Below are 26,083 nucleotides of genomic sequence, written 5' to 3' on the forward strand. Positions count from 1 at the left end.
TTTGCTATGAACCTAAAATAGCTCTAAAAAAATACATTGGGTTGGGGATTTAGCTCAGTGGTAGAGCGCTTGCCTAGCAAGCGCAAGGCCCTGGGTTTGATCGTCATCTCAAACAAACAAACAAACAAACAAACAAACAAAAAACTAGACAGTCACATGCTGGGTGGTGGTGGCGCACACCTGTAATCCCAGCACTCGGGAGGCAGAGCCAGGTAGATCTCTGTGAGTTTGAGGCCAGCCTGGTCTACAGATTGAGTTCCAGGAAAGGAGCAAAGCTACACAGAGAAACCCTGTCTTGAAAAACCAAAAAAAAAACCATCTTGCAAAAGACAACATTGGATATGACTATATAAGCTTCAAAAATATGTCATCAAACTAAAAAATTAAAAGATACATTGGAAACACAACTAGGACATACAGTGAGAAAAAAATTCCTTAATGTATAACATCTCATAAATGAAGAGAAATAGATACAAACTCTAGAAATATGGGAGGGGACAGCATTGGCCTGCTAGTTGAACCTCCAAATATATTCCCACTTCTTTCTGTTAAAGAGAAAGGCTGGGCAGATGGCCACCCAGCTAGAGAGCATATTTTACAGATTCTCTTGCAGTTATGTGTGGTCCTGTAACTAGAGTTGCTGCCAAAAGAATGTGAGTTTAAATACTGTTTACAATTTCTTTCTCACTTGTTTAACAGTAAATTATTTGCTTTTAATCCACCCCTCCCCAGTACTATTTCTTCCTCACCAGGAAATGGAACATGGAATACTTTGTCAGAACAGTAATTAAAACACCAGAAGATGATGGAATAGTGTAATTTAGGAAAAATCTATGTCTGAAATTACTGTGGTAATCAGAGCCAGGGATATTGTGGAACTCTAGGCCTGGACTGGCCAGTATTATCCTGAAATCAGGACAACTGTGGCTACAGGTAAGAGACGATCACAAGATGCAGCCGATTGATTGACATTCCCTCTTTAGGAGAGCGGGGCGAGAGTAACTAGACCTCTTCTGAGATTATAATCGCTCACTCCTTCCTGTGCTCCCCGCCCCCCATCTGCACACACTCCTGTCCAACTACATATGGTCATGAGAGGTGACACAGGAGGTAGAAGGTTAGCTGCGGAGGGGCTCCATCGATGCAGCTCTCGGGAGGTCATCACCCATGCTGCTGGACTGCAACGTGCTAGTGATGAGCTGTTCTTGAGTCATTCACTCATCCTATAGGTAACCTCATCCGTTCTCCTGTGAGGAAGCCCAGCAAACATACTTGTTCACCAACCAGACTTTCACGGGATTGTTCCTTTGGTCTGTCATCGGTGCCTATCTTGGATCAATATCTGTTTGTTCCTGTCTCCACAGGAAGAGCAATGTAACAAGTGATTACTTTTTATTACATAAGAAAAAAAGTGTTATTGTGGTTTTCTTATGTCCCCTGCTTACCCTGGATCATAACAAACAGAACAACAGAACACACAATGAGTGGATGAGCGCTGTGTGAGGGGAGTTTCTTCTCTGACATAACACAAAGTAAGTTAAAACAACCATGAAATCTGTTGGAAAGGTTATATAAACAGCAAAACTGAAAAAGCAACAAAATTGATGAAATCTAGTTTTAAACAAACATGTGAAGAAAGCAACACTTATATTTTGAAAATGTGAATTAATACAATTTTTGATGAAACTATATCAACAACAAAAACAAATTAAAACTATATTCTGGAAAAGTGTTTAGGAAAAAATGATATGGTTAAGTAAAGAAAATTCGTGATCTCTGCAGTCCATTGTAAGATAAAGATTTTGTAGCATGTCAGATTGCTATTACAATTCTATTACTGTGTTCTGTTCTGGGTAATCTGAAAATGACTTCACCTTCCCGTGTCAGTTTTCTTATCTGTAGAGAGTGCTCACTATGCTCGGTGCTTTGCGAACATCAAGTCAGGTTTTCATAGAAAATTCTCAGCTGCCTACAACTGTAGTCTGATCAGGAGAACACGACTGCCTGGAGCTGTCAATCTTCCACAGGGTCCCCTGATTTCCAAACTTTTCCACTGAAATAACTTTCAGTAGCTGACAGAACTTTGAATTATTTATTCCCCCCAAATTCTGGAGAACATAAAAACCTCTAGTTTTTTCAGAAATATTGTTTTTTTTTTTAAATTTATGTATATTTGGTATTTCACTTGTAGCATAACTTTTTGTTTTACTAAAACATGGTAAAACTAAACTCTAAAACTCTAATGTAAAGAGTTAGCCTCCCATTCAGTGCCACTCCCCCCAAATTAGCCTTATTTGACTTATAGTCTCATCTAGCTGCAAAGCACACATATAATACAACAATATAGGCTCTGGGTCAAATCCTAATTCTGCTAATTATATGTCCTGTGAAGCCAGGCAAGTTACTTAAAACAGCGTTCACTCTTGCATGCAGGGAGAGGTGTAGAGCAATGCCCAGCATGTGTGCCTGCTGAATGTGCACGCCCAGCCATGTCACAAACACTTCCATCCATCTCCCCTTGATTGCCGTTGTTGTCAATTCCCATCCCACCAGCTTCATCCAGGAACTCAATAAATACCTGTAACTGCGCTTTCCTTAACTGCTGGCTGGTAATCTGAGATTTCTGTTGCATCATACTGTCAATCCGTTGATTGACTTGCTTTTCCTTCTTGAGCTCATTTCCATAAAATCTGGACCCCTACAAAGAAAGCCAAGCAGAAGAGAAGCAGTGTCAGAAGGAGAGGACCACTACAGTGACTTAGCGGCCAAGAGTGTGACCCTGGAGTCAGACTGCATGACTTAGTGGCCAAGAGCATGACTCTGGAGTTAGACTGCATGACTTAGCGGCCAAGAGTGTGACCCTGGAGTCAGACTGCAACCTGAAAGTTCCTTCACCTTTCTGTGTCAGTTTCCTCATCTGTGAAGAGTGCTCCTCTAGTATATGCATGAGGCTCCAAACTCAACACCACACACACACACACACACACACACACACACACACACACACACACACACAAACAAATCATTTCATTCTTGTCAGACAATACTACAAAGAAGCAATCAGAGTTAAGATTTATATTCAAAACAAAACAATAAAAAATGTCGGCTGGTGGTAGGGTCCATGGGGCGTATCCAAGCTTTGCCAGCTAGTTCCTTGGTTATTTCCTCACACGTTTCCTTTCAGAATTTTAGTAGTGAGTCATTAAGGAGCACACCGTAAGACACTGAACCAAGTCTGTTATTCCAGCACAGAACACAGCGGCCATTGACGGATCAGGCTGCAAGTGTTCAGTTAGTTCTACATTTGGCTCTCATGAAAATGCTGCTACAGAGACGGACGCACAGGTGAGCCTGGCCAGACTCTGTCAGTCCTCTTTGATGAGGGTGTTCCTGTGTCTTAGGGTAAGGCATGTTTAATCCTTTGCGTAACTGCCAAACTGTGTTCCATGACTGAATCATTACTCTGTTACTGCATATGAAGGTTCCAACTTCCCCATATCCCTGCCAACACTTTTGACTGTATTATTTATTATAGCCATTCTAGCCAATAATAGTGTGAATGGCATCCTCCTAGCGTTTTTTAAACTGCATTTCCTTAGTGACTAATGATGTTGGGTATCTTCATGTTTGAGACATATGCACATCATCTTCACTTAAATACCTATTCATACCTCTTGATCATTTTTTTAACCAGTTGTTAGTGTTACACAGTTACCTCAACCTCATCAAAACAGTCAGAAACCGAGTCTTTTGGAGCAGTTTTGGTATGGTGATATATAAGCACATAGGATAGAGGGAGAGATATAAATTGACAAAGTGGCTATGGGGAGTAATCTAGCAACTCATAAAACTGTATACATATTATCTGTATTTTATAGAGCAATTCCACTCCTAGATATCTCTTTTATAGTTGCCACACATAAGATTAGTAAATATAGTCAGGTGGTGGTGGCACACATCTTTAATTCCAGTGTAAGCAGGAAGATCCCAGCTCTCCGGAGACAGAGGTAGAAGGAGTTCAAGGCCAGCCTGGTTTACATAATGAATACCAGGACAGCCAGGGTTATATAGTGAGACCCCGCCTCAAAATAAATAAACAGACAAATAAATAAATATAATAATAAAATAAAAGATTAGGAATGATATATATCAATCAGTAACAATTCTGACTAGATCAATAAACTATATCCACATATGCAAGTATAAATCCACCATCCAATTATAACATTCATTTACAAGGGATAAAAAGAAAATGAGAAAAAAATGTGCACTCTTTTGCTTTTATGTACATAGTATATAAATTCAAAGTAGAAAGCTTGGAAACTAGAACAACAGATTTAAAAAGCATTTATATATTTCCTAGCTTAATGAAATATTAAAACATTTTTAATGAATAAAAAGGATATTAAACCAAGACCTAATGGTTTTCTTTTAATACTAACTAAATCATAGATACTGAAAGAAGCAAGTACATACCTTTGTGGCATCCATTATAATTCTGTTTATTTTCTCTTTATCCAGTCCTTCCATTCCTGCTTTATTATCATTCAGTCCCATCCTAAGCAGAAGATCATCTTTGCAATTTTTCTTTTCTTTTCTTTTCTCCATGATGTAAACAAGGTAATTTCTTCTTTATTAGCTGCAAAGGCATACAAAATAAGCACTGCTTTTAGGTGTCCAGAGAAGGGCCAGAGATAAAAACCTAGTAGAGTGCTTGCATAGTATGCAAGAGGCTCTAGGCTCGATCCCCATGGGGCACAGCAACCCTGGGGAGGCAGGGAAGAAGAACAGAAGCTCAAGGGTATCCTCAGCTCTACAATAAAGTTCAGGCTGATGGAGCTACACATAACCTGGTCTTAAAACAAACAAACAAACATTTCTTAGATCTTGAAAAATTACTACTCAGCCAGGCTGTGGTGGCCCACACCTTTAATCCCAGCACTTGGGAGGCAGAAGCAGGTGGATCTCTGAGAGTTTGAGGCAGGCCTGGTCTACAAAGCGAGTTCCAGGCCAGCCAGGGCTACACAGAGAAAACCTGTCTTGAAAAACCAAGAATCAAAATTTGAAAACCAAAGAAGAAAGAAAAAGAAGAATTACTACTCAAATTTTCCATTATTATCCTAAGCTTACTATCTTTTTGGAGACAAGAAAAGAATGGATATTTCTTGTGCATTTTGTTCCAGCCACCATGTTTGCTGTCCGACATATACACACTCAATAGCCCAAAAAGACAGATGTTACTAACTACTCCAAACACAAGAGAGGCCTGAGTCTCAGAACATGTCTGCTAACAAATTCGCTGGAAAATAGCTACATGTTTGTTAAAAACATATCCAAGTCCAAACCTCGTGGGGTTTTTTTCTATTGAAAAAATTTTTTCATATCTTCCCCATCCACTCAAATCCATACCCTTTCATTCTCTTTAAAAAAAACAAACAAGCAAACAAAAAATAAACCATGAACAAAGAAACTAGGAAACACATACATGCAACCCACACCCATAAAATGGAAACCAAAATATACAAGCTAAAGACCAATAAGATAAAAAAAATGCCAACCAAAGCAATTTGAGACAGAAAGTCTACAAAAATATTATTGAGTTCATTTTGTGTTACCTACTGCTGGGTATGGGGCCTACCCTAAAGTGTGGTTAATATACCCAGTGAGGCTCCACTGGAGAAAAATATTGTTCACTTACAAGCAGATATCAAATACAGATAGCTTCTTGGTTAGGGTTGGGAGTTCCTGTTCACTTCCCCCTCAGCAGTGGGACCAAGTCTGCCTTGAACCTGTACTAGCACTGTGCATACTTCCAGTCTCTATAAATTCATATGTGAATCCGTCCTGTTTGGAGGATACTGTTTTCTTGAAGTCATCCATCCTCTCTAGCTCTTGCCATCTTTCTGCTTTCTCTTTCACGTAGCTCCCTAAGCCCAAAGGGGATGGCTTTATGAAGACATCCACACTTAAGAAAGAGTGTTCCAAAAATCTCTCACTCTGAATATTGTCCAATTATGATTCTTGGTATTAGTTGCCATCTATTGCAAGAAGCTGTTTCTCTGATGATGCTAAATCAGGGATTGATTTACGGGTACAGTAGAATTTTATTAGGAGATAGTATACTGTTATGTGTGGTGATATTTTATTTGTACTGAAATGTGATTTTATTTGTATATTAATAAAGTTGCCTTGGGGTCAGAGCAAGCCATAGCAGAAGCTGGGCGGTGGTGGTGCACACCTTTAATCCCAGCACTTGGGAGGCAGAGCTAGGCAGGATCTGTGTGTTCAAGGATACAGTCAGCATGCGACACATGCCTTTAATCTCAATACCAACCATAGAAGACCTGGAGGTCTGTACAGACAGGCAGTGATGAGGAGGTCATGTGGTTGGGTTTACAACCAATGAGAAGGCAGAACAGAAAGTCTATATAAAGGACAGGACACGGGAAGTAGCTCTCTTGTGGAGAGGAAAGACAGAGCAGCAGTGAAGGTTTTCAGCTCTCAGCTATTGCTCTGACCTCTTGGCTTTTAACTCTGCAATTGGCTTTGTGTTTCTTATTTAACAAGATGGTTACATCTACATTTGGCGCCCAACGTGGTTATGGTTCCTTTAGAACAGTAGTTCTTAATCTGTGGGTCACAATCCCTTTGGGGGTTGAATGACTCACAAGGGTCACCTAAGAATATTGGAAAGCACAGATATTTACAACTCATCTAACAGTAGCAAAAAAATTAAAGTTATAAAGTAGCAACAAAAGTAATTTTATAGTTGGGGGGTCACCACAACATGAGGAATTATATTAAGGGTCATATCATTACAAAGGTTGAGAACCACTGCTTTAGAAGAGTAATAGCATGAAGTTTTTCCCCTTAGGCCCATGGCCTTTCTAGTCTAGGGTTCTTGGCTACCACGGCAGTGTCAGATATGGGTTCCATCTCATGGAGTATGCTTAAATCCAATCAGAGTGGTTGGTTACTCCTACAGTGTTTGTGCCCCTATTGCATCAGCGTCTCTTACTGGAAGACCACTGTTGCAGATTACAGGGTTTGTAGCCAGGCTAATAGTTACCTTTCTTCTCTGGTAGCATTTAAGAATACCCCCAGTACCATGAATACTAGCTTTTAGAGGGGAAGTCTCTAGTTAGGCACTAGCTCTACTTCTCCATGTTTGATGAATTATGTAAGTGCTGTATCAACAATAGGGTCTTACCATTAATTTTTGAAGAGCAACCAAGGGAATTTCCTTGGTGCCACTTTGGCCAATGACTCAAATAGATATAACCCATTCCTGGCACTGGAGGTTTTATTTGGTGGCATAAGATGTCTAGTCAGGACATTGTCTCCCCATTATTTGATGTCCCATTTAGATTTATTTCATATACATATATATTTTAAGAAGCTTCTATAGTAGTGGGTTTCCATATGGTCCCTCAAATGGCTCTTAGTGCAGGAGGCTTTCTTGGATTACCATCCCCCAAATCATGACACAGAGACTTACTATTAATTATGAATGCTCAGCCTTAGCTTAGGCTTGTTTCCAGCTAGCTTTTTAAACTTAAATTAATCTATTTCTATTCATCTATGTGCTGCCCTACGGCTTGTTTACCTCATCTATGTACTGTCTATCCTGCTTTCCTGCTTCCACCATGTCTGGCTGGCTGGCTCCCCTTTTCTCTGTGCCTACCAGTCCCACCTATCCCTCTTCTGCCTAGCTATTGGCCATTCAGATTCTTTATTAGACCAATTAGGTGCCTTAGGCAGGCAGGGTGAAACAGCAACACATCTTTACAGAGTTAAACAAATGCAGCATAAATAAAAGCAATACATCTTTACCTAGTTAAATATTCTATTCCACAATATCTTAGTGTCAGTTGTCCCTTCCCACATTCTCTCCCTCACCCCTCTCTTCCTTCTTCTTCCCATTTAGTCCTTCCACTCTGGTCTAACCACTATCTCTTCAAAACAATATATGCTATATCCCCTCCCTGGGAGACCCTCTCCTTCTCCCTAGTCCCTTACTACGTACCTAACCTCTGTGGTTATACAGATTGTAGAAAACATATTGAAAACTTAAAAGCTAACATTAATATATAAGAGAAATATACAATAATGTCTCTTTGCATCTGGGTTGCTTCACTCAGAATGATTTTTCCCCTAGTTTCATCCATTTATTTGCAAATTTAATATTTTTTAAACAGCTGAATAATATTTGATCGTGTAAATGTACCACATTTCATTATCCATTTATCAGTTGATGGACAGCTAGGCTATTTTAAATTTTTGGCTATTATGAATAGAGCAGCAATTAACAACAAGTATCTCTGCAGTAGGATGTAGAGATCCTTTGGGTATATGCCCAAGAGTAGTATAGTTGGCTCTTGAAGTAGAACTATTTCCAGCTTCCTGAGGAACCACCATACTGATTTCCATAGAGGCTGTACAAGTTTGCACTCCCACCAGCAATGAGTAAGGGTTCTCCTTTGCCCATATCCTCACCAGCATGAGCAGTCATTTGTTTTATTGATCTTGGCCACTGTGACTGATGTAAGATAAAATCTCAAAGTAGTTTTGATTTGCATTTCCCTGATGACTAGGATGTTGAACATTTCTTTAAGCGCTTATCAACCATTTGTTTTTCATCTTCTGAGAACTATGTTTAGTTCTGTACTCCCTTTTTAAAAATTGGGATATATATATATATATATATATATATATTTCAGATATATAATTTGTAAAGATCTTTTTACAGTGTTTAGCCTACTGCTTTGCCCAGTTGATGTTGTCCTTGGCCATACAGAAGCTTTTCAGTTTTATGAGGTCCCATTTATTGTTGGTCTTAGTGCCTGTCCTAATGCTACCTTGTTAAGAAAGTGTTACCTTTCCCTTTGCCAATGAATTCAACACTATTCCCCACCTCTCATATCATCAGACCAGGGCCTTATGCTGAGGTCCTTCATCTATTTGGAGTTGTTTTGCACAGGATGATAAATATGCACCATTTGTTGAAGATGCTGTCTTTTTTTCAGTGCATATTTCTGGCTTCTTTGTTAAAAAAAATCAGGTGTCCATAAATGTGTGGACTTATTCTGGGTCTTCAATTCAATTCCATTGATCAACATGTCTATTTTTATGCCAATACCATTCTGTTTTTATTACTATAGCTCTGTAGGGCTATTTGAGATTGGGAATGTGATTATCTACAGTGGTTCTTTTATTAATCAGAATTGTTTTGTCATTTTAGCTATCCTATATTTTTTTGAGCTTCATATGAAGCTGAAAATTGTTTTTTCAATTTCTGTGGAGAAATTGGAATTCTGATGGGGATTGTGTTAAATCTGTAAATTGCTTTTGGTAGGATGGCCCTTTTCACTATATTAATCCTACCCCATGACATGAGAAATCTTTTTATCTTCTGATGTCTAATTTATTTTCCTCAATGTCTTAAAGTTTCTATTAAAGATTTACCCCAAAGTATTTTTTGAGGGTATTGTGAAAGGTATTGTTTTCCTATTTTCTCAGTTTGACAGTTGTACATAAGACAGCTACTCATTTTGTGTTTTGTATGCTGCTACTTTACTGAAAGTGTTTATCAGTGTGGAATGCTCCTGATGTAGTTTTTAGGGCCTTTTATGTATAGAGTCATATCATCTGTAAGTAAAAACACTGACTTATTTTCTATTGTATCCCCTGATCTCCTTCAGTTGTCTTATCGCTGTAGCTGAGACTTCAAGTACTACACTGAATAGGGATGGAGAGAGTCTTCCTTATCTTCTTCCTGCTTTCTGTGAAAATACTTCAAGTTTCTCTCTGTTCAGGTTGAACACATTGGCTGTGGAATTGCTGTAAATTGACTTTATTATGTTGAGGTACGTCCCTTGTATTCCTAGTCTCTCTAGGACTTTTATCATAAAAGGATGATGGATTTTTGTCAAAGGACTTTCTGTATCTAATGAGATGATTATGTTGTTTTGTCTTTTAGTCTATATTACGTGGTATATTACACTTATTGATTTATGTATCTTAACCATCCCTGCATCTCTGGGATGAAGTAAAGTTGATCACAGCAGATATTTCTGGTGTGTTCTTGGATTTGGTTTGTAACTACTTTATTGATATTTTTTGCACCTGTGTTCACAAGGAATTAGTTTGTAATTCTCTTCCTTTGTTGGATCTTTGTATAGTTTAGGTATTGAGATAATTGTGGCCTCATATTTCTTCTATTTTCTGGAATAATTTGAGGAATATTTGCATTAATTCTTCTTTGAAGGTCTAGTAGAAATCTTCATTGAATCCCTCTGACCCTGAGCTTTTTGGGTCAGGAGATTTTAATTACTGCTTTTATTTCACCAGGGTTTATGGGTCTGTTTAAATTGCTTATCTGATCTTGATTTAACTTTGGTAGATGATATATGTCAAGAAATTCACCCATTTCTTTTAGGTTTTCCAGTTGGTAGATTACAGATTTTTAAAGGATGGCATTATTCTCTGGATTTCATCAGTGTCTGTTGTCATGTCCCCCTTTCCATGTCTAATTATATTAATTTGGATCTTCTCTTTACATCTCTAGTTAATTCGACAAAGGGTTTGCCAATCTTACTGATTTTCTCAAAGAACCAACTCTTCCTTTCATTGATTCTTTGTATTATGTTGTTTCCATTTCATTGATTTCAGCCCTTAGTCTGATTATATCTTGATGTCTTGTCTTTCTTTCTTTTTTGGTCTAGAGCTTTCAGGTGCACTGCTAAGTTACTAATATGCGATCTCTCCAAGTTTTTGATGCAGACATTTAGTGCTATCAACTGTCTCTCAGAACTGCCTTCATTGTGTCCCATAGTATCCTATCGGGTATATTGTGTTTTCATTTTCATTCAATTCTAGAAAGTTCCTTCTTGATTCTGTCTTGACCCATTTTTCAGTCAATAGTGAGTTGCCCAGTGTCTGTGAGTTTGTAAGGTTTCTGTTGTTGCTGATATACAGCTTTAAACTATGGTGGTCAGATAGAATTCAGGGTGTTATTTCGATTTTCTTATATTTGTTGAGACTTGCTGTGTGTACAAGTACATAGTTTTGGAGAAAGTTCTATGAGCTTCTGAGAAGAAAGTATATTCTTCTGTATTTATATGAAGTGTTCTGTAAATATCTGCTAGGTCTGTTTGATTTATGACATTATGTAACTCCAGCATTTCTCTGTTTAATTTTGGTCTGGATGACCTGTTTATTGGTGAGAGTCAGGTTTTGAAGTCACCTCACTGTGTGAAACTCAGTGTGATTTTAGCTGTAGTAGTGTTTCTCTTATGAACTTGGGTGCTCTTGTTAAACCTTGTATTTTTATCCACTGCACAGAGAACAAATATAAAATGATACCTCTCTATTATACATGCTAAGTTCAGTTGCAATGATTAATGACTATATAATAGAACTCATTTCAGGTAGCAATAATATAGGGGGAAAATCCAGTCACACCCAGGAAATGACTACAATGTACAATGCTATGGCACTTTTTAAACTAAGAAAAACCTTAGAAGGTTCAGGCAGGAGGATCTCTTGAGTCTGACAATGAAGACTAGTTCTATACAAAAGCCATACTCATGAGCTGACAATGTAGCTCAGTGGATAAAATGCTTGTTACGCAACCTGACAACCTGAGTTCAATCCCCAGTTCCCATAGTGGAAGCAGAAAACCAACTTCCAAAAGTTGTTCTTTTACCTCCACACATGCTCTATGGCATGTTTGCACCAGTTTTACATACACACACACACACACACACACACACACACACACACACACTTCCTCTTTCACACATATACACCTAATAAACTTTTAAAAGTTTTATTCAAAATATATATACACACAAAACTATACAACAACGTGCACAACAGGTTCAGTTATTCTTAGGATTATTCTCTCTGGTTATTTATCAGGGAGAAAAAAAATTAGAAAAAAAATCCCAAAATTAAAAAATTCAAGCAAAGTTAAATGAATTATCCACCATAACTCTGCTGGTGAGTTGAAGAACTGGGATGGCATCCAGGTCCCCTCATTCAATGCTAATGAAGCCCCCTTGTCATCAGTCACCTCCACACTGGGGTTCGTTTATGCTACAAACAAAAACAGCTAGGTGGAGAGCCGCCATGTACCTACAGCAGTGACAGTGACCTATGTGTATGATTGAAAGCCTTTCACAACATTGCTGCTTCCATCTTGAGTAGTAGCAAAAAATAAAAATTATTTTCATCATCCCAGAAACAATTTTTTAATACTCTGACTTCTAATGGTAGCTCCTTTAAAGGGGTAAAATTCTGGCACATTAGTGCATGCCTATAATCCCATCACTTGGGAGGCTGAAGCAGGATTACAAGTGCCAGGCCAGTTGGGGCCACAAAGCAACACACTGTCTAAAACAAAACAAGCATACACTATTTATTCGCAAACATTGCTATATATTGTACACTGCTGGAGACCTTTATAAAAATCTTGATGCTCAAGTCTCAATACATACTAAATAAATCTAGGAGAGTTGGATATCAGCCTTAAGATATCTATATGCTCCAAAGTGTTGGAACTATGAGTGTAGCTGTTATCTCTGATAGTCTGTATCTGAAGAAATTTACAGGCTAGTTTTCTGTTCTCAATATTTGAACTGTTTTCTCTTCAACTGTTACATTAAGTCTAATATTTTATTATATTTTACTTTAGCAATTCTGTTACTTGACATTGTTCTCGGAAAGCAGGCAAATGTAATTCAATTATAATTTCACCATAACAACACTACAAAATTAGTTAAAATAAACACATTCCTCCATTTAATTTGCCTTGCCCTTTAAATGAGAAAATGTATGAAAAAAATATATTGAGTGACTATGAATTTACATATACTTTACATACTAACATATTTATATTAGCTAGGGGCCAAAGTCTCAGAATTGATTGGGTTCTTAAGTGTATCAGAACTGAGCTGTCAGAAGCACTGTTAGAAAGGCAGAGTTGGTTTCCAGCTATCCTCCCACCTGTTAATGCATTCATTCTCATCAGGACACACTTAATATCGTTTATATCCCAACGACTTCCAGGTTGATGGTGCTGTTTTCAGTGCCTGTCTGGCATCTTTAAATTTCGTATGTCCGAGGAAGGAGGAAAGGGGCTTGCAGGGAAGAAGTGGGCAGTCAGAGAGAACGAGGTGGGAATAAGAGGGGGTGAACATGACCCAAATCCATCATGTACGTGTACAAAACTGTCAAAGATATTTCTAAAAACCTAACATGTCCAAAATAGATCTTCCCTGCTTCCACGCCCAAGCTGGTTCTACTTGTTCCTTTTCTCCTTCTGGATGAGAGTCCCAAGTTCCTTTTTCAACTGCCTGTGCAGATCCCACAGGAGTCATTCATGAGGCCTTCTTCTTCACACAGCCATATCCAGACTATCAGGAAGCCCTGTGGATTCTTTCAAAACACACCCTGAGTACAACTGCCTCTCGCCTTCCCCACTACTGTCATGCTGATCTGAACTACGGTTATTTCTGCCTGGAGGACTGCAACAGATGCTCTTGAGTCTGCCTCTGCTCTCTTACTGCTGATTATCAACACAGAATTCTACTTCTCCTTCTTTATTTCTACATGTGCATGGTGCGTGTGTGTGTGTGTGTGTGTGTGTGTGTGTGTGTGTGTGTGTGTGTACATGCATACACATGTGCTCACATGTAGAGGCTGAAGTTGACATTAGGTGTTTTTCTCATCACTTTCTATTTTATTGACTGGAGCACTCTCTAGCTGAACCTGGAGCTCATCAGTTCGGCTAGTTTAACTAGGCAGCTTGCTCTGGGACCCTAAGGGATCTTTGGCTTCTAAGTGCTGGGATTACAGAGGGCCACCAGAGCTAACAGTTATGTGCCTTTTTATGTAGGTTCTAGGGATCCAAACTCTGGTCCTAATGCTCAGTGCTGTTTCCACTGATTCATCTCCCCAGCTTCACAACTGACTCTCTGACACCAATTAGATCTTAGCACTTTTTGGCTGAAAATTGTACAATGCCATTCCATCTTATTTCAGAACAAGTCTAAAATCCTTAAAATGATCTTTTAGGCCACAAAGAATCTAGATCTGCCAGGTGTAGTGGTGCACACCTTTAATCGCAGCACTCCGTGGGTAAAGGCAGGTCATCTATGTGAATTCAAGGTCAGTGGTCTACATTGAGTTCCAGGACAGCCATAGATATACAGTGAGATGCTGTCTCGAACACAAACAAGTAAACAAAACACCCACGAAGCAAAACAAAGAAAAGGACTCTAGATGCTCACGCTCGGCGGCTTGCATGGTTGTCTAACTCTCACCCTCTTCACTACACTCCAGCCACTATGTCCTCCGTGCTGGTTCTCAACTCTACAGGACACAGTCTTGAGACCTTCGTCACTGACTGTTCTCTTGCCCTGCAGAGGACCTCATGTATGTAAGACACCATCTTGGTTAAATGCTCACATCTCCTTCAAGCCTTCACTTAAGTGTTGCCGTCTCATTGAGGGCCGCATACCCTGGCTTCCCAATTTTAAATTGAAGCTTCGTCAGTTTGTGCTTACTTCTACTTCAAAGACAAAATGATTAGACCAAGCTCATAGTTGTACTTTGCACCCTGACTATACTCTAAAAGCCTGGTCTCTAGGATAGTGGTGTGAAGAGCAGTGTAACTTGTGAAGGGAAGGGGGCTAACAGAGGGTCCTTGGGGGTGCACCCTACAAGAGGATAACAGCCCCTTGCTTTTTCTCCACCATCATGTGCTATCTCACCACAGCTACAAAGCACCAATCATGGACTGGAATCTCTCAAACTGAGAGCTGAAATAAACCTCTTTCTTCTCTTTCTAAGGCGACCACCTCCAATGTTTGATGGGGTAAGACAAAAGTGACCAGCAAGGAAAAACACACTGGGTTTTAGTGTATTTGAATCATCAGGAATTTTTCTGACATTCTCAGCTATGTTACTGTGGTGAATGTGCTCTTGCATTTATGAGTATTTATCTCATCTTTCTAATTGTTCTTAAATCTCTTATTAGTTCTGTTTATCCCCTCTTGTCACTACTTCTTCAGTGAGTGTATCTAGAAATCTCTGGCGAAGATGTTCCTATCACAAGTATAATGACTTCCCTAATTTTACAGGAAGTGAGCCTTATTTCAAATGGCTTTGTTAGGTCAGCAGATCATGTTAAGTGCTCAGTATGGTGCCTGATATGTGACAAGCTCTCAGTTAACAGTTATTCTTGTTGTTGTTATGAGTGCTAAGCCAAACTTCCAGAGCTGTGAAGATTACTACAATCTTACTTGTCTATACGGAAAGACTCAATAAGGGTCTGGATAAGCATCCCCAAGAAAAACCAAAGCTCACAGATAACACAGATGAATTTTATTTATACTCAAATTAGAATTCGTACTATGATATTAAGTATCCTTACTAATAAAATAAACCAGATGAAGGGATATAACTGCAATCTTGAGAAGAAAAATGGTCAACATTTTTATAGCCTGAAATTACAGAATAGTTTGGTTCACCAAGAAGCCAATAAGAAATGCATGATTCTCAGCGTGCCAATTAAAGAACAACCTGCTTCTATAAAACAAATAAAAGAGAAATGCACAACTCAAAGGAAAGAATCCTTGGTTCCTATGGTTTGGTATAGTGGCTTAAAAGCATTTTCTCTGAAAATCTTCAAATTCTTCCCAGTCTGAGTCTACTGCTGACTATTCACATTACCACTTAAAACCACAAAGCAAACCCCATGTTTTTGGTGGCAATAAGGATGGAAACTTGCAATTTTCCAAAAGGTATTCTAGTGAAGAGGCTTTAGGATGGTGGCTTCTTCTAACAGGCACACAAAAGCAAACAATATCGTGAGTACTTAGCATACTGACCAAAGTAATGTGGCATGAACATAGAAGCAAGCATGAAGAGCACCCTAACATAGGGACTGACATCAGGAAGGACAGAGGGAAAGAGAGGTGGAAGGGAAACAGACACAGCAGACTCCTGGGAGGAACTTGTTTTCATTTCCAATATCCTGTGAAGAATCAAACCCATATGGAAAAACCTTACCTTATGTTCGACTATTATCTTTACAACTCCCAAATGCTCAAATATTTCATCAATAGATTAAACACCTAGCACAAAATTTGAGACTTAAATTATTCTTTTTACCCTATAATTTAAAACACAATGAATTAAAATTATTCTAAATATAAGTCTTCAAGTTAACAATCAAATCATTGATTAATTATTTAAAAGTTCCTTTTCATTTTTACTTATTGTAAATTGTATTTCAAACTTTAAAGATTATTATAAGTCACAACCCCAAGACATTAACAGATTATTATTTTTCTGTGTTTCTCTCAAATTCTTTTACACACTCATAAATGGAACCATGTGCCTACTAGTCTTATATAATGGGAATGAAAACAGATGCAACACTGTGTTTTCAAAATGAAAAACACTTGGCATTCTCAGCTCATTTTTTAAATCTCTGTAAATGACACAAATATGAAGCCCTGTAGGTTCTAAACTAAGAGTGTGTATCAAAAGAAAACTCAAGTTTTCACCAGAGACAGAAGCCTGCTTTTTGGGAAGTGTTGTTGTTTGAGAATGCCCTGCATAGGCTGATATATTTGAATGTCAGGTTCTCAAGGGTTTGACTGCTTAGGAAGAAGTAAGTTGTGTGACCTTGTTGGCGGAGGTGTGTCACTGTGGGGGGCAGTTTGAGGTTTCAAAAGCTTAGGTCAGGCCCAGGCAATCTCTCTAGCTCTCTTTCACAACCTCTCTGTCTGCCTGCAGCTTGCAGATCAGATGTGAGTCCTCAGCTACTGCTCCAGCTGTGCCATGCCTGCCTCTTGCCATGCTCCTCACCATAACGATCATGGACTCACCCTCTGAAACTGAAAGCAAGCTCCCAATTAAATGCTTTCTTTTATAAGCTGCCTTGGTCATGGTGTCTGGTCAAACCAGTAGGACAGTAATTATTAATATGGTCTTATTTCTTGCTATGCAGCCTAGACAGCCCTTTACATGTGATTCTCTTGGTGTCCCATATCTCCAGGCTGGTAGCATTACAAATGTGCAGCACCACACCTAATTCACATACTCTCTGACTGTCATTAGCCTATTCATTTATCTGGTTCCAGTGAAGAATGGGACAGAAACCAGTCAAAATATCCACTCTACTGCCGGGCGGTGGTGGTGCACGCCTTTAATCTCAGCACTTGGGAGGCAGAGGCAGGCGGATCTCTGTGAGTTCGAGGCCAGCCTGGGCTACAGAGTGAGTTCCAGGACAGGCTCTAAAGCTACACAGAGAAACCCTGTCTCAAACAAACAAACAAACAAACAAAAAACAAACACAAACAAAAATCCACTATACCTATTTACTCCTGCAGAGGTATAATTGAAACTACCTCATTTCTAATGTAGGCCACACTGTCCTTGAATTTAGGATCCTCCTGAGATTGCAGATGTGTTACCAAGCCCAGGAAATCTGTGTTCTTTAGTACAGAATGAGAAATACTCTGAGACACATTAAATAAAGTGTCAATTCAAAATAAACTCCCCAGTGCAGTTTATGCATTTCTATCATGCTAATGCACTGCATGCTTTATAAAGGCTTCTGGGCTCTAACAATGAAAATGCTTAACTCAGAAGGAAGCACACTCAGGAAAACTGAAACCTGTGAAAAGTTAAATTTATAGTGTGTATGTGTGTATGTGTGTGTGCCTGCATGTTTATGTGTACAGATGTATATGCATGAGCATGTGGAGGCCAAAGAACCACCCCAAGTGTGGCACCACCGCAGGCACCATCCACCTTTGTGTGTACTTGGCTGTGGATGCCAAGGTCAGAGAACAATCACTCCTCAGGCACCTTCTAACATTTGCTTTAGAAAGGATTTCTGGCTGGCCCAGATTTCACCCAAGTAGGTTAGACTAACTGGCCATCAAGCTTCCAGGAATTCCATCTCATTATCACTGGATTACAGGCACAGACCACTGTGTCTGGCTGTTCACATGGGCTCTGGGGATCTGAACTCAGGTCCTCAGGTTTGTAAGGGAAACATTTTTCTGACTGAGCCATCTCCCAATCCTTGTCTACCTTTCTTTTGAGACAAGGTCTCTCACTGGCCTGGAACTCACCAAGTAGGATAGGATAGGATGGCTAGCCAGTGAGCTTCAGGGACTGCTGGTTTCCATCTCTCCACTGCTGGTATTAAAAGTGTATGATGCCAGCTATTCTTTTTTTTAAACATTAATTCTTAGGATCAAACTCAGATATTTTACAGAAGTTCACTGTTTCTGAGGATTGTTGACTGACTATAGGGATCTTAGCAGGGAAAGACAGGCTGACAAGTTCTTGGCTACTAGATCATGGCAGCACAAATATCTGTCCACCTGGGCAGTGGCAGTGTGGCCCACGCCTTTAAATCCCAGCACTCAGGAGGCAGAGGCAGGCAGATCTTTGAGTTCGAGGCCATCCTGGCCTAAACAAATAGTAATAATAAAATAAAATTAAAAACATAAAATCAGTCCATGTAAAAGAAATGCTGAGTGGGTAAATTCTATTTTATTTAAGATATATGGTAAGGTACTCAAATTTAAAGGGACGTTTACATATGTCCTTAGAAGGGGATAAAAAAGAAAGGTTCTCTTATGGTACCTTTTCTGATACTGTATTGTTACAATATTTCATTTTACAATCTATAAACTTACTATTCAAATATAAAATTACAAATGAAGGCTGAGGCTGATTTACTACGTTACATCCTGTGTTATTGGGAGAAAAAAATATCGACTAAATTCAAGACGTTCTTGTATAGGCTGTTACTTTCTTGTCCCTTTCACTACTCTGTTGCAGACGGCTCTGAAGCTGCTTCTGAGGCTAATGATGACGTCACTTTCCAGTTCACTGCTGTTCATTTCTAAGTTTTCCTGGAGAGCTATCAGTGTATGGCAGAGGTGTCAAACTTGGTAACAACCTAACCCTTTTTCAATGAAGTCTTAGACACAGCTTCTAAGTGTCCTTTAGTTTAATAATGTGCAGCTCTCCTTTAATTTCATGAATATTCTACCACTAACACAACAGGAAACAGCTCACAGTGACCTTCATTTCTCTTGTATTACTATTAACTTTTATTCTTCTCTCATACATTCCATTCCATTGCAATTTCCCCTCCCTCCACTCCTCTCAATTCCTTCCCCTACCTCCCCTCTTACCCAGATCAATTCCTCCTCTGTTTCTCTCTCTCTCTCTCTCTCAAAAAAAAAAAAAAAAAAAAAAGGGGGCAGGTCTTCGCGGGATACCCACCACACACAACCTTACAAGATACAGTAAGACTGGGCACAAACCCTCACATCACGGCTGGTTGTGGCAAGCCAGTAAGAGGAAAAGGGTCCTAAGTGCAGGCAAAAGAGTCAGAGATCACCCCCACTCCCATTGCTCTGAGTCCCATAGGAATATCAAGCTACACAGCTATAAGGTATATGCAGAGGACCTAACTCAGACCCATACAGGGTCTGTGTGCCTTTCAGTCTTCATGAGCCCCATGAGTCCTGCTTAGTTGACTCTGTGGCCCACGTTCTCATGGTATCCCCCACCCTTCTGGCTCCTACAATCCTTCCTTCCCCTTTTGCTGCTGGGGTTCCCCAGGCTCTGCCTGGTGTTTGGCTGTGGGTCTCTGCATCTGTTCCCATTGGCTGCTGGATGACTCCCTTCTGATGACAACTGGGCTGGGCACTCATCTATAAGTATAGCAGAATATCACTAGGGATCATTTCATTGACTTTTTTTTTTCGGTCATGTTTGGTTCTATCCTGGGTCTCTGGACTGCCCTGCCTTTGGTTCCTGGCCCTCCAGGAAGTGTCAAGTGTGGGCTCCCTCTCGTGGCATGGGCCATAAGTTGGACCAGTCATGGGTTGGCTACTACCACAAGTTCTGCACTGTCATTGCCCTCAGCAAGTCTTGCAAACAAGACAGATAGTAGGTCAAAGGTTTTGTGGCGGGGTTGATGTCCCAGTACCACTACTGGGAGTCTTGCTGCGATATAGAAGATGGCCAGTTCAGGCTCCATACACCCCATTACTAGGAGACTTTGCTGGAATCACTCATGGATTCCAGGGGGGTTCCACTGCACTAAGTTCCCCTACCCCCTCATGACCTTCATTTCTTTTATCCTCCAAATTCCTTAGAAATGCCTGGATGGGGCCAGTGAGATGGTTCAGTGGCCTGATGATATAAGTTTGGTCCCTGGAAACTACTGGGGAAGGAGAATTGACTTTCAAAGCTTGTCCTCTGTGCATCACTGCTCATCTGTAATAGAGGTCTTACTTTTGAATGTCAGCATGTTCTTTGGGGACAAATTATATGCATTGCTGTAAGGTATGAATAAATATCCCATTCAATCTCTTCCCCAAACCACGTCCAAAGTATGGCTGTTTCAGAAAATTTACTATCACAAAATCAACACATAAAAAAAGTCCAAATAGAGAAAGTCACCTTAAAGATTAAACCAACTACTTGGGTGGTGGTGGTACATGCTTACCCCAGTACTTGGGAGGCAGAAGCAGGTAGATCTCTTTGAGTTTGAGGCCAGCTTGGTCTACAAGTGAGTTCCAGGACAGACAGGGCTACACAGAGAAACCCTGTCTTGGAAAACCAAACTACCACCAACAAAAAAGATTAAAGCAACATGCCAAGGCCTAACAAGTTAGGCTCCTATAATCCTAACACCTGGCAGAAACAGTAGAAAGAAGGCAGGCTCAAGGCTAGCCTGGGCTACACAGCAAGACCCTCAAAACCAAAATAAGTTTGTTTGTTTGTTTATTTTGGTAAGCAATATAAATAATTCAGAGCAATAGAATAAGACATGGCAATATAAGCACATAATGATGATGATTATGATGATAACAACATCAATAGCTGTTGATAAAAGATTCCATCAATCTAAATGGATTGTGGATTGTTAGACACACACACACACACACACACACACACACACACACACACACACAAAGCAAGCAAGGTAAATTCTTGCGATGTCTATTTAAAATGTCCATCTCTAAAGGTAGCTCAATACTACTAACTATTTAGTATCACAGTTTCTCTTAGATAGCAACGTGACACTGATATTTGGGGTAAGGACACGGAGATTAGGTTTGAGAGCAAGGTGTCTTAGTTAGGGTTTTCATTGCTGTGAAGAGACATCATAACTATAGCAACTCTTATAAAGAAAACATTTAATTGAGGTGGATTGCGTACAGTTTCAGAAGTTCAGTCTATTATCATCATGATGGGGAGCATGACGGTGTGCAGGCAGATGTGGTGCTGGAGCCAAGAGTGCTACATCTTGCAGGTAACAGGAAGTCAACTGAGACAATGTGCAGTATCCTGGGCAGAGGAAACTTCAAAGCCCATCCCCACAGTGACACACTTCCTCCAACAAGGCCATACTCCAACAAAGCCACACCTCCTAATAGTGCCACTCCTTATGAGATTATGCGGGGAGGCAATTACAATCAAACTACCACACAAGGCTAGGAACCATCAAAGGGCTTGGGAAACTGGAGAAACGATTCAGGGCCTCTTGGAATACTGAAGCAGGAATCAGGATTGAAATGAGAATTTAGAAGAGACGTGGATATGGGGACGGAGCTCCATGTTATGGCATCTACCTTGCACACACAAGGGTCTGAGTTCCATTCCCAGCACAAAATACAAGAATGAATAACAAAACAACAAATACCACCTAATAGACATGCTTCCCTTCTCTAGTCATTTAACAGGCTAACAGGTTATAGAAGGTTATGAATACGATAATGCCATTAAGCTGACAACCACCACCCAAAGATCGGCTGTGGAACACAAACTGCTGAGGACAACTTCGAGGTGGCTGGCTGAGATGATCCAGCCTCACAAACTACTTTAGCCAGGACTTGAGACAAGCCCCGCATTTTCTCATTACAAAGCGACTAGACAACAAATGATATAGCTACCTCTCCCAGGACTTGACAATTAACCCACATTTTTCTTTTCAGGATCCCCTAAAGATGTCTTTGCCCCCAGATAGCAGGAAGTAATTTTAAGAAAACTATGCCCACATTCCCAAGAGGTGGGGTGGGTGGTTTTTGGTCATTCAATGGGTTATGAATATATGTCATTGTTTAGGGTGGTTGGTTATAAGTTGTTATTGGTAATGGTTAAAAAAAAAAGCTGAACAAAGGAGATTAGATTCAGAGTTCTAATTCTGAAAAAAGAAAAAGAAAAAAGGAGATATAGAAATGATAGGATAAAGGGTAGATTATTAAATCTATTCTGAAAAGAAAAAAGGGGATATAGATATGATAGGATAAGAGGATAGATTATTGAATCTACTTTAAAAAGAAACTATTTGTTTTAAATATTTTACATTGATATGGATCTTTTTATACTGATACAAATTTGAGATTATTTTTGTTAGAACATACTGTACATACTTTCTAATCTTGTTTAAGGTATTGTACCTATACATCTCATTTAACAATGTAATGCAAATTGCTAGTCCTTGAAAGTTATTATTATAAACTAGGATAATAAAGAAATGAAGATTAGCAGTTAGTTACTTTTTACAATCAAACTTGTAGTCGTGTTAGGTATGTTTTCAAGGTCAAACAGATACATTTTATGTAGACAGGTGGTCTTTAAACACTTCAGAGATCTACATAATATAGCATTTAAGATGTTTTAATAACATAGGTTCTTTTTTTTTTTTTTTTTTTTTAAATAACAATGAGATATGTCTGCTCCTAGCAGCATGAATCTACTTTGGAGAAGACGGTGGGTATCGAAGAAACTCCACATAGAGTTTACTTTCTATGTGGCAAGAGTTAGCCACTGGGCAAAAAAGTGCCCTTGCCTTGACTGCTGACAGTGTGCTGTCCAAATGGGACAAGCAGGACACAAAAGAAAGGACTGCTGCACCTTGCAAAGACAAGGTAGATTATATACCTTCAGAATATACTGCTTCATAGAAAAGTCTGTCAGATATGTTAGGCCTGTAGGCCCAAGATGGATGTCCCAATGTTGCAGAGGAACTTTAGGTGGCTGTCCAGGCAGCCAGTTGTTTCTGTCATTTCCCACATTTTTTGGAAGTCGTTAGCTTGCACTTCTTGCTTACTCAGGTAATATTACTTCCTTCTTGGGTCTCTGATTGAATTGAAGACTTTATAATTATAGTTTTCCTTGTTACCAGATTCAGAAAAGAAATTCGCTAAAGAGATATAAGTGTATAAGGTTGAGAGACAAAAAAAATAGTTTTGTGTTGGCAATGCAAATTAGGATAGAAGGTGAATTAGGTATAAGACTTTGGACTCACCAAGATAGGATAGATAATGGAGTATTTTCTCTGAATTGGTCAAATGTTAATGGACTAGATATTGTTGCATTTATTGCCTATACATTGTGTATAGTTATTGTACTTATTGTATATTGTTTTTCTTATATTGGTTATGACCTTTATTTTAGACAAAATGGGGGAAATGCAGGGGTATTTTGTTTGTGCTCTAACAAATAAAGCTTTCCTGAAGATCAGAGGGTGGAGCCAGCTACTAGTTAACCATAAAGGCCAGGCAATAGTGGCACACACCTTTAATCCCAGCACTTGGGAGGAAGAAGCAGGAAGATCAGGAGTTCAAGGCCACCCTGGGCTACATGAGATTGATCAAGTCTAAAAGAGAAACAGAAACATACCTTCAATCCCAGGACTTGAGATCTCATGCCTTTGATCCCAGTACTTGGGAGGCACATGCCTTTAATCCCAGCACTAGAGAGGTAGAAACAGGAAGTGATATGGCTGGGAGGAGAGAGGAATATAAGGCAGGCGGGGACAGGAGCTCAGCCCCCTTTCTGGTCTGAGGAGTCATGGAGGTCAGAGGTAACTTGGGCTGGCTTCTTCTCTAATTTTTTCAGCATTTACCCCTATATCTAACTCCAGGTTTTTATTATTAAGACCAATTAGAATTCGCACTACACTTTACTATATTCAAATTCCCATAGCAGTCAACATAATACCTTGTATGTTTATACTTTTAAAAGTATTTTAAACTGCTTATACGTTCATTAATTATATTGATACCTTCTATGTGCTCAGCACTGTTACTGGTATTAAAATTAAAAAATGGTTGAAAACAGTTGAAAATTTGTCCATCAATGGAACTCAAATTATACTGGGAGAATGTAATGTATGCTGTCTAATTCATTCATTTAAATCTTTATCATATGCTAGTATGTTTTTAAAAATATTCAGTTTCTGTGTAGGGTGTATCAGTGGGTTTTTATATGTACTAAATTATGTTTTTCCATGCAACTTCCCCTCCCAACTCATATAGTTAAAAACAGACTCTAATAAAGTAATATGTACTAGATATGCTGCTGATGCTTCTAGTCAAAGTCCCACTACCAACAACACACACACACACACACACACACACACACACACACACACACACAGCGAGAACGAGAGAGAGAGAGAGAGAGAGAGAGAGAGAGAGAGAGAGAGAGAGAGAGAGCCCTCTTTGAATACCATACTCGTGGAAAAAACTAATTATAGCATTGGCTGGCCAACTATCCGTTTCTCTTTGCAAGATAAGAATTGAAAGAGAATGAGACCACAAAAACTCAGATAAAAGATACCATGAGGCCCAGAGGTGGATGGAAAAACACCAAGACCTTATTTTAATTTTCCAATACACACAAAACCAGTTGAGGATTCTGAGATCTCTGAAATAATCTTTCTCATACTGGACATAATTTGAATGTATTTCTGCCTGTTCTAGTCAACAGAGCCTTCAAGAAAAGCAATTATAGTGCCCAACTGGTCAATCCTAATAAATTGTTTGACTGCTGTTCCCCATGTGGCTCATTCTGAAACCATAACTGGCCACCAGCTCCTTACAATTGCTTGTTCAGGAGCCACTCTACTGGAGACGCTTTGGCTTGAAGCAAGAAGGGAGAGCTCGGACACAGAACAATGGAGTGTAATCGAATACACACTATGTTAAGAGTCCAGTAGGGCATTTTTGAAAATCTATCCCCCAAAGAGATCCAGACAAATGCAAAAACAACAAACAAACAAACAAAAAAGCCAGAAAGGAAACATTAGATTTTTAAATGGTGATGTGTCATATAATCCTTTTGGGGTAGACATCAGTTGTAATTTTCATTACTATGCATCATAACATGAAGAATGGGGAGGTGGACATGGTGGCTCACACTTGTAATCCCAGTATTTGGGAGTTTGAGGCAGGAGGACTGGCAACATGTTTAGGCCAGCTTGGGCTATTAAAGCACTGTCTCAAAAAACTAAAAACCAAATCAACCAGCCAAACAATGAAACAGACAAACCAAGAAAACCCACAAAATGGAAAACTGGGCATCAACAGGGTGGAGAAAGATGCTACAATCATCACTTCTCTCAATCTTGGAGAAAAAATGTAGAGGAAATAAGAAATCCAATAACCTTAAGTTCAAAGTTAATTTACAAGACTAGATATTAAGAGGTGCTAGGACACCAGTTTAACCAGTATAAACATACACCCACACTCATAAGATATTTAGGAGGTGTTTTCCATATAAAATAATACAGAAGAAAACTTGAATGATTGATACTATCGCCACCTAGATAATTATTTCATTCATGAAAATTGGGTTACCAATACAGCTATATTATTAATATGCTATATTTAGTTCATCTCTTCTCTAGATTTGTTTGTTTGGTTTTGTTAGGCAAGGTCTTGGTATGTAGCATAGGCTTGGCCACTAACTAACAATCCCCCAGATAACCTCTTGAGGAGCAGCAGTATTACAGCACCATGCAGCTTAGTTTTTAGACTGCCATGGTTCATAGATTACCACCTCTATTTCACAAATTAACATCTTTATTTGAAAGTTTGCAAAATCATGGTTCTTACAAAATCCCTCAACTTTAACTAATTGCTCATAGTTTTTGGAGGTGTTATTTTATAATATTTTATAATTTTATAAAGAACAGTTAAATTCACTATTTAATGCAAAGTACATCTTTATCACTAGATTA

At 39.2% G+C, this 26,083-nt stretch overlaps 1 protein-coding gene across 6 annotated transcripts in view; it reads right to left on the bottom strand.

The window, feature by feature from the left end:
* The window catches only part of Polk (DNA polymerase kappa), a 62,410-nt gene that overhangs the window by 31,252 nt on the left and 5,075 nt on the right, over window positions 1-26,083 (bottom strand). For all 6 annotated transcript variants that reach the window (XM_036206750.1, XM_036206749.1, XM_036206751.1 and 3 more), the window contains exons 2-3: window positions 4,477-4,639; window positions 2,579-2,698 (exon numbers count right to left, since the gene is read on the bottom strand). In XM_036206750.1, the coding sequence (XP_036062643.1) occupies window positions 2,579-2,698; window positions 4,477-4,608 (252 nt within the window). In that variant the 5' untranslated portion in view covers window positions 4,609-4,639. The remainder of the gene's footprint in view (window positions 1-2,578; window positions 2,699-4,476; window positions 4,640-26,083) is intronic.

The sequence above is a fragment of the Onychomys torridus genome, chromosome 15, assembly GCF_903995425.1.
Source record: "Onychomys torridus chromosome 15, mOncTor1.1, whole genome shotgun sequence".
Taxonomy (NCBI): Eukaryota; Metazoa; Chordata; class Mammalia; order Rodentia; family Cricetidae; genus Onychomys; species Onychomys torridus.